At 43.8% G+C, this 15,947-nt stretch overlaps 2 protein-coding genes across 2 annotated transcripts in view; both read left to right on the top strand.

The window, feature by feature from the left end:
• Window positions 1-10,351, top strand: part of LOC126163843 (uncharacterized) — a 64,052-nt gene extending 53,701 nt beyond the window's left edge. Inside the window, exons 5-6 of the mRNA XM_049920191.1 lie at window positions 7,632-7,739; window positions 10,235-10,351. Of these exons, the coding sequence (XP_049776148.1) occupies window positions 7,632-7,739; window positions 10,235-10,351 (225 nt within the window). The remainder of the gene's footprint in view (window positions 1-7,631; window positions 7,740-10,234) is intronic.
• A 36-nt stretch (window positions 10,352-10,387) lies between these two features.
• Window positions 10,388-15,947, top strand: part of LOC126163827 (merozoite surface antigen 2-like) — a 56,862-nt gene continuing 51,302 nt past the window's right edge. The window contains exon 1 of the mRNA XM_049920190.1: window positions 10,388-10,571. Within this exon, the coding sequence (XP_049776147.1) occupies window positions 10,388-10,571 (184 nt within the window). The remainder of the gene's footprint in view (window positions 10,572-15,947) is intronic.

The following is a 15,947-nucleotide window of genomic DNA, read 5'->3' as shown; positions in this document are numbered from 1 at the left end:
GCGCTAGCGCCCCAGGGGCACAGTTTGTCTGTGCCTAGAGGCTACAAATCGAGCTCTCTGGTACAGCAAAAAGCGGCTGCAGTGGGGCGGGAAACGAATGACAAAAAACTTGTGCGAGCACAGGTGTAAAACTGTACTTCCAGAAGTTCATAACTTCTTACAGTCTACATCTACATAGATATTCCGCAAGCCACCGTACGGTACGTGGAGCTGGGTAACCTGTACGACTACCTGTTATTTCCTTTCCTGTACCACACGCAAACAGAGCGACGAAAAAACGACTCTTTACACTGAAGAGTCAAAGAAACTGGTACACCTGCCTAATATCGTGCAGTGCCGGAACACGACGTGGCACGGAGTCGACTAATGTCTGAAGTAGTGCTGGAGATGGAACTGACACCACGAATCTTCCACTGCTGTCCATAAATACGTGAGAGTACCGGGGGGGGGGGGGGGGGGAGGGGGAGACCTGTTCTGAATAGCACGTTGCAAGGCAACCCAGATATTCTCAATAACGTTCATGTCTCGCGAGTTTGGTAGACAGCGGAAGTGTTTGAGCTGAGAAGAGTGTTCCTGGAGCCACTCTGTAGTAATTCTGGTCGTGTGGGGTATCGCATTGTACTGCTGGATTTGCCCAAGTCCGTCGGAATCCACAGTGGACATGAATGGATGCAGGTGACCAGAGACAGGATGTTTGCGTACGTGTGACCCGTCAGAGACGTATCATTGGTCGCACATCACTCCAACTGCACACGTCCCACACCATTACAGACCCTCCACCAACTTGAACAGTCGCCTGCTGATATGCAGGGCCCATAGTTTCATGAGGTTGTCTCCATGCCCGTACACGTCCATACGCCCGATACAATTTGAAACGAGACTCTTCCGACCAGGCAACGTCCTGTGTCAATGTTGACGGGCCCAGGCGACACGTAAAGCTTTGTGTCGTTCACTCTTCAAGGATGCACGAGTGGCCCTTCGGCTCCGAAAGCCCATATCGATGATGTTTCGTTGAATGGTTGGCACGCTGACACTTCTTGATGGCCCAGCATTGAAATCTGCAGCAGTTTGCGGCAGGGTTGCACTTCTGTCACGTTGAACGATTCTCTTCTGTAGTCGTTGATTCCGTTCTTCCAGAATCTTTATCCGGCCGCAGCGATGTCGGAGATTAGATGTTTAACCGAATTCCTGATATTCACGGTACACTCGTGAAATGGTTGTACGGGGAAATCCCCACTTCATCGCTACCTCGGAGATGCTGTGTCCCATTGCTTATTCACCGATTATAGCACCACGTTGAAATTCACTTAATTCTTGATAAGCTGCCATTGTAGCAGCAGTACTCGATCTAACAACTATGCCAGACACATTGCAGCGCCGTTTTCTGCCTGTTTTCATATCTCTGTACTTGAATACGCATGCCTATGCCAGTTTCTTTCGCGCTGCAGTGTACGTACCTCCGTATGAGCCCTAATTTCTCGTATTTTATCTTCGTTGTCCTTACGCGCAATGTATATTGGCGGCAATAATATCGTTCGGCAGTCAACTTCAAATGTCGATTCTCTAAAGTTTCCCAATACTTTTTCTCGAAAAGAACATCGCCTTCCCTCCGGGGATTCCCATTTGAGTTCCCGAAGCATCTCCGTAAGAGTTACGCGTTGTTCAGACCTACCGGTAACAAATCTAGCAGCCCGCCGCTGAACTGCTTCGACGCCTTCCTTCATTCCGACTTGGTACGGATCCGAGGCACGCGAGCAGTACCAGCGTCCTGTATGCCGTTTCCTTTACAGGTGAACCACTCTTTCCTAAAATTCTCCCAGTAAGCCGAAATCGACAATTTGCCTTCCCTAACACAGTTCTCACGTGCTCGCTCCATGTCACGTCGCTCTGCAACGTTACACCCAGATATTTAAAGGACGTGACCGTATCAGGCAGGAAACTAGTACTACTGTATCCGAATATTACAGATTTGATCTTCCTACTCATCCGCATTGACTTGCATTTTTCCACATTTAGGACTAGCTGCCATTTATCACACAAACTTGAAACATCCCCGATTAAATTCCTATATTGGGTTTTTTGTAATTTATCGAAGCCACCAAACAGTTAATTATTATGATTATATGACCGTGTGCTTAATGGATGAAAGGCTATCGGTTTTTCTGCTGTGGTTTCGGGGGTATTTCAACCGAGTGCGGCTGTTCTGAGACTGAATAGTGGAATGATTGAAAGTTTGTCTATTATTAAGGACGACAAAGGTTGTGATGTACAAACTGTATTGTATTTTCTACGAACACACGAATTCTGAGGCAGTTGTTACCTTCGCCTTACACGTCTAATTACGGTTATATATTTTTATTGATTGTTGATTTTTAGTACTTCGTCACACGCAATGCTGATGGTTAACATTCACAACAATCCTCACTGCAATCCATGGTTGTTGCTGGCCGACGCGGTTGGCGCGAAACACGTAATCCGGCACTTGTCACTTTCCGTTTCATATCACTCGCGAATCGGTATTGGTGAGGGTCAACCCCACGACGATCAGGGGGACGTGCTCACTCGTCATACTCCGGTGAATTTTTCCGTTTGCAACTCACTCGACCACCATTCTTGCCCGTCTCTCCAGCAGTACTGCTCGCTCGACACTCTCCAGTACTACTCCTCACACAACACTAGTCTCACTGCCTCCTGCAGCGCTCGACAATCGACCCCTGTCTACTATCGACCTTGGCGTCGGATACTAGCATCTATGATTGTGGGATCACAGATCCCTTACATCCCCGCCCTAAAAACCTTCTTTGTAGCCACAGGCGAAAAAGAATAATAGGAAAAAATTATCACATAGCATATAAATGAAAATGAGGAACATAAGTTCTGGTTCACATACTGAAAAGATACATAATATCACAAATTATACCCTATTGGCTCCGGTAGCAAACTGCCCCTACAGAAACATTATACAACATCAATGTATCTTAATTAACATTGCATGGTAAATATTTTTATAAAACTTTGTCTTACATTCAATTACCAAAAAATCTTCACATTCAAAGGTTTGTACGAGCCATCGACTACATATTTGTTATAACTTGCTACAACAAAGACAAAAAAACAAATTAGTTGAATGCCAGCTACCCCTTTGGTATGCCGTCCTTTCAGCAGGGTTTGTGCCGTCCAAACTACTATCACTCTAACATATAACTCACTTGGTCAACACACATTAAAGTTAAGGAAGAAATTCACAACTTATTAATTTGAGTCCTTAACACAAGCGAAATTGAATATCGAAACAAAATATAGCATTTACACCTTCAGTTATGCAATTACTTTACAATTCCTCATAGCTCTACAGATTCAATAATATTAAATGCTCCATTATCGCACTAAGTATGTCTTACCTAACTATTTTCACAGCTACAATTAATGTGGACATCCACTGAAAAAATTTAAATTACTGATCATTTCATTTTGCCAAACATTTATTGCCATGTGTGAATTTTTATCACTAATGCTCAGATGACAGGTACAATATTTTGTGTGATATTGACATTAATCCAAATCTGCTATATGGGTATTTATTAATCATTACACAGTGCCAGAATTCTGCTTCTAAAGCTCAACCCAAGTATAACCTTAATTGACTCTGATGGCTAATTGAATATATGAATTACTCTTTACTCATTAGTTACGCTTTCTGTTTTATCCAGCATACTTCAAATGAACATGTATACCTACAAATAACTTGCAAACAGATGTGCTAAATGACATACTTCAATCATTTCATACTCAATACACCCTCAATTTAACAGCAACTTCAACTGCAAATATATATATATATGTTCAACCTACATCAATCCTCCATATTCGCTGTAATAGCTACATGAAAAAATACTACTCCAGGCTCCTTGCCCTCTCTGTATATCATATTTCACATCATTTATTCGAACAAGTATCTCATCATGTATTTGTTTCTCTATATGCCTTCCTATTTGCAAACTGATACATTACTTCAATTCTCTTACAATTGCTTGACCTTTTCATGCTTCATAAAACAACTCTGTAAGATTACACAAACTCTTGTTTGACCAATTAGCTTCCTACCACATTTTATAAACATTAGCTTTCTGATCTGGCTCTCATTTTATTTCTTCTGGCACTAATAATTTTGTAATGTACTCACACTAAACTGATTTTTACCTTATTGATTCTTTGACCTCTCACATTCTACATCAACAGTAACTACTTATCCTTATTTTAAGTCAGTTCTAAATTTGCTACATGGTTCCTGACTGAATTTTTTGAACGACCACTATCTATTCTAACTACTATACACTAACTTCTTAACCTAAGGGTAGAGAAAGATGGTAGAGGAGTGAAACTTGAAACAAGAAATAAAGTTTCACCCAGCTGGGAGTGTACCAGTCGCCATTTGGTATACCAGCAAAAGAGTTACTGGCTCCCTACACCTCCTCTGACTCTATTCCGTTATCTTCTCCCCTCTCATAATTCCTGTCATCATCATCTCTTCCATGATTGTGGTGAAACTGTCGACCACTGCCATGGTTCCTACGTCCATTACCCCCACCTCCACCTCTGTAATTCGGTGGGCCATTAAACGGACTTTGATGGTAATTACTTTCACCTTGGTTCTGATCACGCATCTGGTTGTTTTCCTGTGCACGAATAGTTTCTAATTGCTCCAATACTTCCATTAAAGTATCTTTATCTTTAATCAGGCTTCCAGATAAGTTTTCTTGCATCCTACGACTTAACCTCCTTTTAATTGCTGATATCATTATGTCGTCATTCAATAGCTGCTCCAATGTTTCATTCGACTCCCATAGATGCTCAGCAAATTCTCTCAAGGTACCTCTCCAGGTATTAAGGGACTTGCGATGCAGTAAATCTTCAAGTGTTGCACATTGGTGACTTTTGGACCAGTATTTCTTTAAAAACTCTTCCTCAAATTGACTGTAGCTGGTAACTTCTTCTTTCTTCCTAACTCCCCAAGTGAAAGCTTCACCTTCCATTCTGTCTATTGTGAGCTGAATTTTATCTGCATCTCGTAAGTGTACTGTGAAAACTCCTCGTAACCACTTAGTAAATATCATTGGATGCAATGCCCCTTTGGGTTTATATTTTTGCCCCATGTTGGTCTGGGTATACCTATTATCAGCATTTACTAATGTAAAGAACTTGCCCTCCCCTACTGTTAAGGTGGCACTATTTATCTTCCTATCAATCACTTCGGTTTTAGTTTCTAGCTGTTGGACTCTCTCCTGCAGCTGTTTGATCTAATTTGTGATTATATGTTCCACAGCCTCCTCCAATTTCACTTGCCTATTTCCCAGTTTACCAATATTGACTTGGCACTGCTGTTGTATTTGTACCATGTCCTTAACCTGTTGGTTTTGGTGTGTTTCAATATCTTACATTCTCCCTTCCAATTCAGTTTTGACGTCCTTGACATCTCCCTCAGCTTTTCCAATTATCTCTACTCTCATATCGTTCAACTCTTCTCGGAGTCGATCTACCTTCACCTGAAGCTTGTCATCTCTCTCCTGAAGAGTTATTCTCATCTGTTCCTGGAATTCTTGCAGTCCTTTTCTTAAGCTTTCTTGGTTTTCTTGGAACATCTCTGCTACACTTTTCTTGATTTCTTTGTTCTTTTTCTTGATTTCTTCATTTCCTTTCTTGATTTCGTCATTCCGTTTGAACATCTCTTCCAAACGCTTGTTGGTTTCTTCACTTCCTTTGGACATCCCTTCTATTCGCTTGTTGATTTCTTGGAGCATCTTAAATATTATTGACTGCGATTCTCCATCCTCTAGACTCAATTCCTTTCTAATTGGTTTTACCGGTGTCTCAGGGTAACTGGTTGAATAACCCAATGGGGCAACTGACCCTTAACACAGACAAATGTAATGTATTGCGAATACATAGAAAGAAGGATCCTTTATTGATTATATGATAGCGGAACAAACACTGGTAGCAGTTACTTCTGTAAAATATCTGGAAGTATGCGTGCGGAACGATTTGAAGTGGAATGATCATATAAAATTAATTGCTGGTAAGGCGGGTACCAGGTTGAGATTCATTGGGAGAGTCCTTAGAAAATGTAGTCCATCAACAAAGGAGGTGGCTTACAAAACACTCGTTCGACCTATACTTGAGTATTGCTCATCAGTGTGGGATCCGTATCAGATCGGGTTGACGGAGGAGATAGAGAAGATCCAAAGAAGAGCGGCGCGATTCGTCACAGGGTTATTTGGTAACCGTGATAGCGTTACGGAGATGTTTAGCAAACTCAAGTGGCAGACTCTGCAAGAGAGGCGCCCTGCATCGCGGTGTAGCTTGTTGTCCAGAATTCGAGAGGGTGCGTTTCTGGATGAGGTATCGAATATATTGCTTCCCCCTACTTATACCTCCCGAGGAGATGACGAATGTAAAATTAGAGAGATTCGAGCACGCACGGAGGCTTTCAGACAGTCGTTCTTCCCGCGAACCGTACGCGACTGGAACAGAAAAGGGAGGTAATGACAGTGGCACGTAAAGTGCCCTCCGCCACACACCTTTGGGTGGCTTGCGGAGTATAAAAGTAGATGTAGATGTAGATGTAGGAGTCACGCAAATAAAATGTCCCAGTACGACGCACAACGAAAAACAAACGTAAATAACAGTAACGAATCTTGCGCTAGCTTCTTACGTAACACCTTCCTTTATCGACCGTAGCGAGGTTATGAGTTTTTGTGTATCTCAAAGTAGAAATTTGTAGCCAGTGATGATGACTCTTTCATGCATTAACTCCCTCTAGTAACATGGAAGTCATTCCTTGGTGTCAAATGTCCTACCATCCTGTCTCTTCTCCTTGTCAGTGTTTTCCACAGTATCTTTCCTCTCCGATTCTGCGCATAACTCCTCATTCCTTACCTTATCAGACCACCTAATTTTCAACATTCGTCTGTAGCACCACATCTCAAATGCTTCCTTTCCGTTCTTTACGGTATTCCCACAATCCATGTTTCACTGTCATACACTGCTGTGCCCCAGGACAGCTGATGAAATCTGACGTGGCAGTGGAACGTCTGTTGTCTCCAATCACCACACCAACTCACTCCATCAATGTTGACTCACTTCCCGTTGTCGCCCGAGTCACAAGCCCTGAAATTAACGTTCTCATTCACCTACAAGCAGCAACTGACTCTTTCTGACTCTTTTTTAGAATGCATAGGTAGTAAATACACCTTCTTTAGGATCTGCCCTCAATGAACGTGCAGCCACTGTATTCACGGGTCTTGGAAATTTGAGAAAATTTCACTTTTGCGCTTCTAGGTAAGGCATTTCCGCAGCAGTGGGTGGGGGGCGGGGCGAGGAGTGAGATACAGCCATCGTCACGTGCTTCGAGAACAACGCTTCTAGAACTGCACTAGAAGCTAAACTTAAAGGATGGTGTGATAATTAGTTTATATTTCATAGTTCCTCTAATTGTATCAGTAAGCAGTTGGTTAACAGTAATTTAGTTCTGCGGATCTTCTGTATATTTGATATCTGATTCGCTGTGAAAAATCAGTTTTTTAATATATGGCTAGACATTTCGTATCCGTTTCGTCATCGTCTTTCTCACACAGGAGAGCCAGGAGGAAAGCGGAGAGGAGTCGGAAGGAGACGAGGGTCGAGAACAAGAGGAACTGGAGGTCGAGGACGCCGTGCAGAAGCGGGAGGAGGGTGAGGAAGAGGTCGAGGAGGAAGACGAGGAGGAGGAGGAGGAGGAGGAGGAGGCGTCCACGACGACCACGCGCAGCCGCTCCAGCGCGCAGCCCGACTCTGGGTTCGAGCCGTCGCCGCGGCGGGAGCACGAGCAGCCGGGCGAGGCCGGGGGCAGCGACGGGGGCGGCGGGGGCGGCGGAGGCGGCAGGGTGCCACGGCCCTGCAGGCAGGACGGCCGACCGCCGCTCAGCACCGTCTCCGTCACGCAGGCCGTGCAGAACAGCATGCGCAAGTGAGTGCACGCCACGCTTTATAGAACCCAGTTCGCTAATGATAATAATAGTGTAGTATTACTAATAGCCTTCGCCCACATATGCTCTCGACACATATACCGAACACACCTCTTCCTCCTTCTGTTTGTCTGTTCACCTCTATCTATCTATCCCTTCCTCCCTGTCTCTTTGTGCATTTCCTCTACCCCTCTCTCTGACCATATCTTCATCCCTCTCACGCTGAGCATATGCTCCTGCACCTCCCTTTTCCATCTCCACCTCTCCCTTTTCCTTTGCTACTTGCCCACTATTCCTCTACACATTCCACCTGTCTCATGCATCTCCCCCTCCTCCCCTGTCCATTTGCTCTCCCCCTCAGTCTGTTCATCTGCTCCTCTCCCATCTCAAACTATCCCCTGCCATGCTCATTGTCACATGTAGCCACTGCAATACAGATCAATAAAGGAGGCAGGTACTACTCCCACAATCTACCTACCATGAGGGTACACAACATATCAGGTGCTTCAAAATCATTTATTTGACCCTGACATACAGGTGTAAAGCCGGTCGATAAATCAGGCTGACACTACTCCAGCAAAACATGCCTGTTCTGCAGGGCAGCCTATAAATCAGGGCCCAGAAAGCCATTTCTTGACCCTGACACGTAGGTTGCCCTGCAAAGCAAGTTGGTTGCACAGGCTGATACTGTTCCCACACAACATACCTGTTGCATAGGGCAGCCTATACACCAGGGGTGAAGAAAACATGTTTTGCCCATATCTCCGCTCCTGTTGGAGCAACGATGTTATAAACCCCACAGTGCTGATACTCTGATACTCATGAAGCCTGCTGTTCCTGAGCCAAATTTGGTTGTAGTAGTCTCTTTGGAAATTGATTATCGACATACTGGAAAACTATCCATGTATTGGGAGGTGGAGCACTGTTGTGTGTAAATCACATTCCTTGGCTGACTTCTAGAGATACATAATCATCTAAATGAAACGAGTCATCTCTGAGAAACAGCAGATTCGTTTATCCAGTAAGAAGTTGACGAAAGACATAGAGGCCAGTTAGATGATCATTAACGATTTCACACCACACTTTGAGGCTGAACCTCTGTTGATATCTGTCTTGTCGCAATTCACGAAGGTTTTCATGAGCCGAGTCGCGATTGCTATGATAATTGAAGATCCCTACCCATGATGTTAAAAGTCAGCATCTTCAGTGAATCAGGTACATGCTAAGAAACGCAGCACGCTGCCTTAAGGTGCGTCGTCTCATTTAATGCTTGCACCTGTTGAAAGCGATAGGAGTACATAAGTTTTCACACTAACTGTTTCACATCGACATGTCACTGAGGCCTTCCCTTCTCGTATTCTCCTAGTACTAGCATCCACAGGAAGAAGAACATATGCTTCAAGCCCACGCATTCGTACATTGCGTGCGCTTCATCTGAAATTTCCTTCTCAAATGAGCCTGTTTCTCACAAGAATTGATGGTGTCGTACAAACGTTCCTGCACAGGTAACTGCTTACTGGAGTTACGTTCAGCCATAAAGCTGACGTGCTGAATCCGCATTCCCATCTGCCAGGCCGTAAAAGAATACACAGTTATGATATGTTGGGATGGTAGTTGCACAGAAACAGAACAAATGCAAATCAGACAAAAAAATGCCATGACCAACTGTAAACAATAATGTCAGTAAAAATGCACGTTGAGGTAAATTACATAACCAAGAGACACAACAGGGAATTCATTTCATGCCTTTTTAACGAAACATTTTCCTGTTCAACTTCTGTTTCTCCTCTATGAGGTATATCAATTTGTGTCATTTTTATGGCTATTTTAGTTGATATCCAACAGCCTTTTCTCGATCAGTCTGATTTTTTCTGGTGTATCAATAAAAACTTCTGTAGTGAATACTGTCTAGTTTCATTTGGCAACCTGCTGGATTTAACCATATGAAGATGCCATTTTAGATCGCAAAATAAAAATGGTAGCATCCATTTTCGTATTAAAAGTATAACAACGTCTACTTTGCATATGCTAATGTAATGTGCATATCTTTTAGGTGTCAAATCAATCTACCTTTGACAAATGTGACGTGGCAATAACAATCAATCCTCGACTATACAATTAAATTTACGTACATTCTGTCACATACTATTCTTGAGGCATGACAAATTCTTAAACTCACCCAACGGATTATACCAAAACAGGCAATTTTAAAAATCTTGGTCCGTTTCGGATAGATTTCGGCGGAGCCTGTGCTCACGACCGACCATGTGGTTCACCACCTTGCACAGGAAAAACTTGAGAGTACAGCTATTTTGAGACAGTATGCGGTGCTGCTGAGACGCTGCTTGTAGAGCCGGGTCGCCGACTAACGCTGCCGCAGGTACCACATGGAGCGGCGCATCTTCCAGCAGCTGCTGGAGCTCAAGAGGCTCCAGATCCGCGCGGGCCGCGCCAACGAGCAGGTGCTCGTCAAGAGGCTCGTCGACGACTACCGCCGCGCCGGCCTCATCGTCGGCCTCAAGGGCTTCCACGGACCCTTCACCTTCCGCGCCTTCGAGAAGTACCTCTACGGTAAGGAGGAGCCTCGTTTGTGCGAAGCGCCGTAGCCGAGAGAAGAAAAAGAGTTGCCGCGCGGTTCATATAATCCACACTACTGCAAGCTACCCTTTCCACCAGATCTTTGTATCCATTTAGTTACGAGGGCTGTTCACAAAGAAAGGTCCGATCGGTTGCGAAATGGAAACCACTGAGAGACAAAAAAATTTTATTCGCAACTGTTAGCCACACCTTCCACGTACCTCTCTACATAGTCGCCGCTCAGACTTAAAAAAAACTTTCCACTGTCCTCGTCACAGAAAGCAGCCGCCTGTGCTTTCCGCCAATTCTCTACGCTGGTCTGCCTGTCGTTGTTTGTGCCAAAATGTTGTCTTCGTAGCCAGCGGGTGATGTGAGCAGAGATGAACACCAGAGAGAGCCAATTAAGGGCTGTACTGTGGGTGATCAAACACTTGCCAACGAAAACGCTGCAGGAGCGTCTTCATTGCCCCTGCAGAACGCGGCTGAGAATTGTCTTCAACAAAGAAATGCGTAACATTTATGTCACGTGGGCTGCATAGCTTCAGGCGAATCTCTCACCAGGAATTTCTAAGTGATCACTTTGCGCTCTGAACTGAAAAGAGAGACGCGAAGCGATCGACAGGCACACTAAAGACAACTGCCCAACACATCTGACCGAAGTTACATCGGATTTTCACAGTAGTTCCCATTTCGCGCCCAATCGGACATTATTTTCCGAATGCGCTTCGTATTTAGTCGTTTCGCCCCCTTAGAGTCACCGGTGACTCATTCAGTCAAGACCTTTTCGTTCTCTCGCTCCTCCTAGTACTCCTTCCGTGATCATAATTTCGATTCTGATAGCAGTCCTCCTGTGCCCTTACACTGCACACACTACAGCTGGACTAATCCTGCACCGTTATGTACGAAGTTTTTCTCTTATTCCATTTGCTTTGCAGTCCTCCCTGATTTCTTTCGCCCAGTTGTTCCCTGGTAACTGTACTGTGTTCCATATCTCCTTTGTCAACGTGTTGTTCCCCATTCTCATGATGCCTCTGGCAAAATGTCAGCCTTGTATTTCGTATCATGCTTCAAATTGGTTCAACACTCTCACACAGCTCCTGCGTTTGTCTGTGTATCCAGGCTTCAGCGTGTTCTTTCGTGCCCCACATGTCTTTCGAGATCTTTCGTTTCTCTTTCTCCAGCCGGATACAAGCTCTCTTGTCCAGGGTGGTCCCCTCCGTTGCATACATGCGGTGTTTTTAATTGAAGACATATACTCATGTTTAGGAAAGACAGATCACCTTGAACGACTAGAGATAGGACGTTCATATGATTAGCATTTCAGTCGCCTCAATTGAGCATGTGTCCTGTGATAGCCGACTGGTCTGGTGATCTGGCATGCCAGGGCTAAAGGCTGACAACCTGTGAGACAACGAAGGCACATGTTCGTGCAGCGACGTGTGGTCTTGCATTCTCTTGCTGAAAAATGGCGTCTGAGGCGCAGTGGAGCAAGGGTGTGGCTACGGGTCACAGGATGTCATCCATGTAGCTCTCACTGGTCACAGTGGTCTGGACACGCACCAGCTGTGATCTGTGGCTGTGCCCAGTAACACCCAACATCATAAGGCCTCGAGATGGCGCTGTGTGCGTTGTGTGAATGCAGTCACTGTGACGCCGCTCCCCCTTTCTGTGGCGAACCAAAGTGCGGCCATCATCTTCAAACAAACAGACCTCGGATTGGTCTTAAAACACTGTCTGAGGCAATTCCTGTCCCCTGTAAGGTCGTTCCAAACACAATTGCCGTCTAGCATGTTTCTGCACATTCCTCAAAGATAGGCGGAGAAGCGGACTACGCTCGTAACCCATGCCGTAATGAACGGTGACGGTCAGTCACCCTTGATAGTGCAGGATGTGTTCCACTGTTCCGCTGTTGGGCCACAGCCGAGGAGGACGCAGGTCCGTCCTCTCTTCTGTCCTGGAGTGCCATTCAGATGAGGTGTCGATCTTGTCGGGGGGAAGGGGGGGGGGGGGCTGGGTGGTGCGACGTCAGCGCTGATACCGTGGCTAGCGGGGTCGCTGAACCCTCCCCCCTTCCTCCCTCCCCTCTCTCTCATTCGACGGCGCCCTTATCTGCGTGCACAAAGATACGAACCGGTGGTCGTACACTAGACACTCCACACAGACTAATTGCTCTCCACGACTCACTAAAATCCTCCTCTGTGTACGCCCGCGTGATGAAATATTAAAATATACTACCTTTCCGTTCCACTGCTAGTTGCGATGGATTATTTATGACAAATTTCATTTGCGAATCTATGTATTGTGACGGCGCAAGTAAAATGCCTAGCATCTTGAAGAGTTGCCTATATGACGTCCGTGGGTGAACACCATGTATTATTCATATTGGTCGCTTTTGTCCAATAACTACTTTCTTTCTAAGTCATCAATTATCGCAGAAAATTACTCCGTAAGACATTATTGAGTGGAAATATGGAAAATATATCAGGAGGTTAATTCGAAACTTCCTGGCAGATTAAAACTGTGTGCCGGACCGAGACTCGAACTCGGGACCTTTGCCTTTCGCGGGCAAGTGGAAGGTAGGAGACGAGGTACTGGCAGCAGTAAAGCTGTGAGGACGGGGCGTGAGTCGTGCTTGGGTAGCTCAGTTGGTAGAGCACTTGCCCGCGAAAGGCAAAGGTCCCGAGTTCGAGTCTCGGTCCGGCACACAGTTTTAATCTGGCAGGAAGTTTCATATCAGCGCACACTCAGCTGCAGAGTGAAAATCTCATTCTGGAAACACCCCCAGGCTGTGGCTAAGGCATGTCTCCGCAATATCCTTTCTTTCAGGAGTGCTAGTTCTGCAAGGTTCGCAGGAGAGTTTTTGTTGAGGTTTATAATTTATAAAAAACAGCTACCAGCCACATGTATGGTTTAAAAGGTTTATTATCTTCAGATCATGACCGGTTTCGGATTTTTCTTTACAAATCCATCTTCAGATGGCAGTTACAAGCATTCTAAGTTGGACCTAGTTTTGTTTTTGTTATTCGTTTGCTGCACTGGGAAAGAAAAGAAATATTTGTTTTCATATCGGTAATGGTATTTTTAAAAAAGATTTACATCTTTTACAAAATCTAATTGCTCATGAGATAGTTTTCTGTTTCAAACTAAGTAAACGTGCAGGTTCTTGTACTTACGAGCTGTGTAGTTCTGCCTGACGAAATATTCGTGCGTTTATGTTTTCGAGCGCAAGCTTAATACACTTTTCAATATGCACTATGTGAGTGCTATTCCAGCCAATGGACGTCACTTTCAACCTCATCATCTTAATTACACACGCAGCACATACGAATAACGTTTACAAACCGTGGCCCAGCTTCATATTACAAACGAGAACAATATTTGCAAAGAGCTTACAGTCATAACAATGTTAACTTACAGTAGCTGTATAGTCGATATGGGTACAGTAAAATATCTCTTTGCTATTGTATGAGATTAACCTAAAACGGAATAAATAAAATTTCATACAAATAAGATTACAAACATTATATGTAGTACAGAAATACTGTGTGTTACTAATTAGTTGTTACAATTTTAAGAGATAAATTCTAATATATGACATGATAAGCAATGCACATGTTTTCATTAATCAATGTTTCAATGACATATAAGCAGTTTTGGGGGCCTGTGTACTGAATGTTTTTAATGGAATATTAGGCTTAAGTTATTTTAAAAAAGTGAAAGCTTCTTCAGAGTTATTTAGGAAGGGGGTGTTAACTGACTCTGTCTCTTCATTCAGAATGAGATCAGGGAACCTGTTTTTATGTGTATGAACCTCAATCTCCTCTAAGAGATTCAATGTGAAACCCTTGTCTTTGAGGTGTAATATCTGCAGGTTGTTTTCTTTATTCTCAACTGTATGATTGTTTTCTGCAAGATGGGTGGCAAAAGCAGATTTGCTTAGGTGTTTCAGACGTAGGGCATCAAGGTGTTCCTTGAATCTTGTTTCAAAAGCTCTACCTGTTTGGCCAATGTAGAATTTAGGACAGTTGTTACACTTAAGTTTATAAATTCCAGATCTTTTATGGGGTGTGCTATTGTGTGGGAGTGAGTGTATGACTCTTTGTTGGAGTTTGTTATTGGTAGAGAAACTGATTTTGACATTCTTCTTCTTGAATAGGTTGGAAATTTTGTATGAAAGTGGGCCTATATATGGTAGGGCTACATATTTTACTGATTTTTTGTCTTTCATAGTTATTGTGGCTGTTGCTTGTTGCAAACACTTATTGCTAGCAATTTTTTCTTTTGTTTTTTTGAGAGAGTGTGTCTATGATTGAAGCATCATAGCCATTATTTTGAGCAATTGATTTGATTATGTTGATTTCTTTGTGCTGTTCAGTGGGGGTGAGGGGGACTTTATGCATACGATGTAGCACTGACCGGAAATTAGGCATCTTATGTTGGTCCGGGTGGCAGGATGTGTTATTGATGGTAACATCTGTGATTGTTGGTTTTCGAAAGATACCAAAATGGTGTTTGTTATTTATGTTTGATATTTTGAGATCTAGAAAACTGATGCTATTATTTATTTCATGCTCCACTGTGAATTTGATGTTATTGTGTAATTTGCTCAGATCTTCAGCTAAGGTATCAATTTCGCTGCTGTTACCATCAAAAAGTAATAGAGTGTCATCTACGTATCTCTTGTAGTAAATTATTTTACTGTTCATTTGGTTATTGGATGAGAAGAACTTTTGCTCAAGATGGTTAATGTAAATATCAGCTAATAATCCAGCAAGACTGCTACCCATTGCAAGGCCATCATTTTGTTTATAAACTTTATTATTGAAGGTGAAGTAATTATTAGACAAGACGAGTGTAAGGATCTCAATTAACTCATATATTTCTGGTAGATTGATCTTTTTGTGTTTTAATAGGTTAATTTTTATTATGTTAAGTTTGGAAGGTGGGAGACGAGGTACTGGCAGAAGTAAAGCTGTGAGGACGGGGCGTGAGTCGTGCTTGGGTAGCTCAGTTGGTAGAGCACTTGCCCGCGAAAGGCAAAGCTGCCGAGTTCGAGTCTCGGTCCGGCACACAGTTTTGATCTGCCAGGAAATTTCATAACAGCGCACACTCCGCTGCAGAGTGAAAATCTCATTGAGGAGGTTAATTCGTTTGTTTTCAAGATTAGGAACTGCATGATGACCAAAAGTAAATGAACTTACCTGTTTGAGAAGCTCAGTAACATTCTTCTTCCAGTTCAAGTTCTCTAGCGGCTCTCCCCAGAAGAAAGACTGAGACACCCGGTCCTTCACTTAACTAAAGTGGCAAAAATCGTTGGATACCTCCTAATACCACGTCGGACGTCCCCCTGCCCAGTACGGTGCAGCAGGT

Source organism: Schistocerca cancellata, chromosome 1 (genome assembly GCF_023864275.1).
Source record: "Schistocerca cancellata isolate TAMUIC-IGC-003103 chromosome 1, iqSchCanc2.1, whole genome shotgun sequence".
In the NCBI taxonomy this organism is placed as follows: domain Eukaryota; kingdom Metazoa; phylum Arthropoda; class Insecta; order Orthoptera; family Acrididae; genus Schistocerca; species Schistocerca cancellata.
Note: the sequence above shows the minus strand (reverse complement) of the source record. Positions and strands in the feature narration are given on the sequence as shown.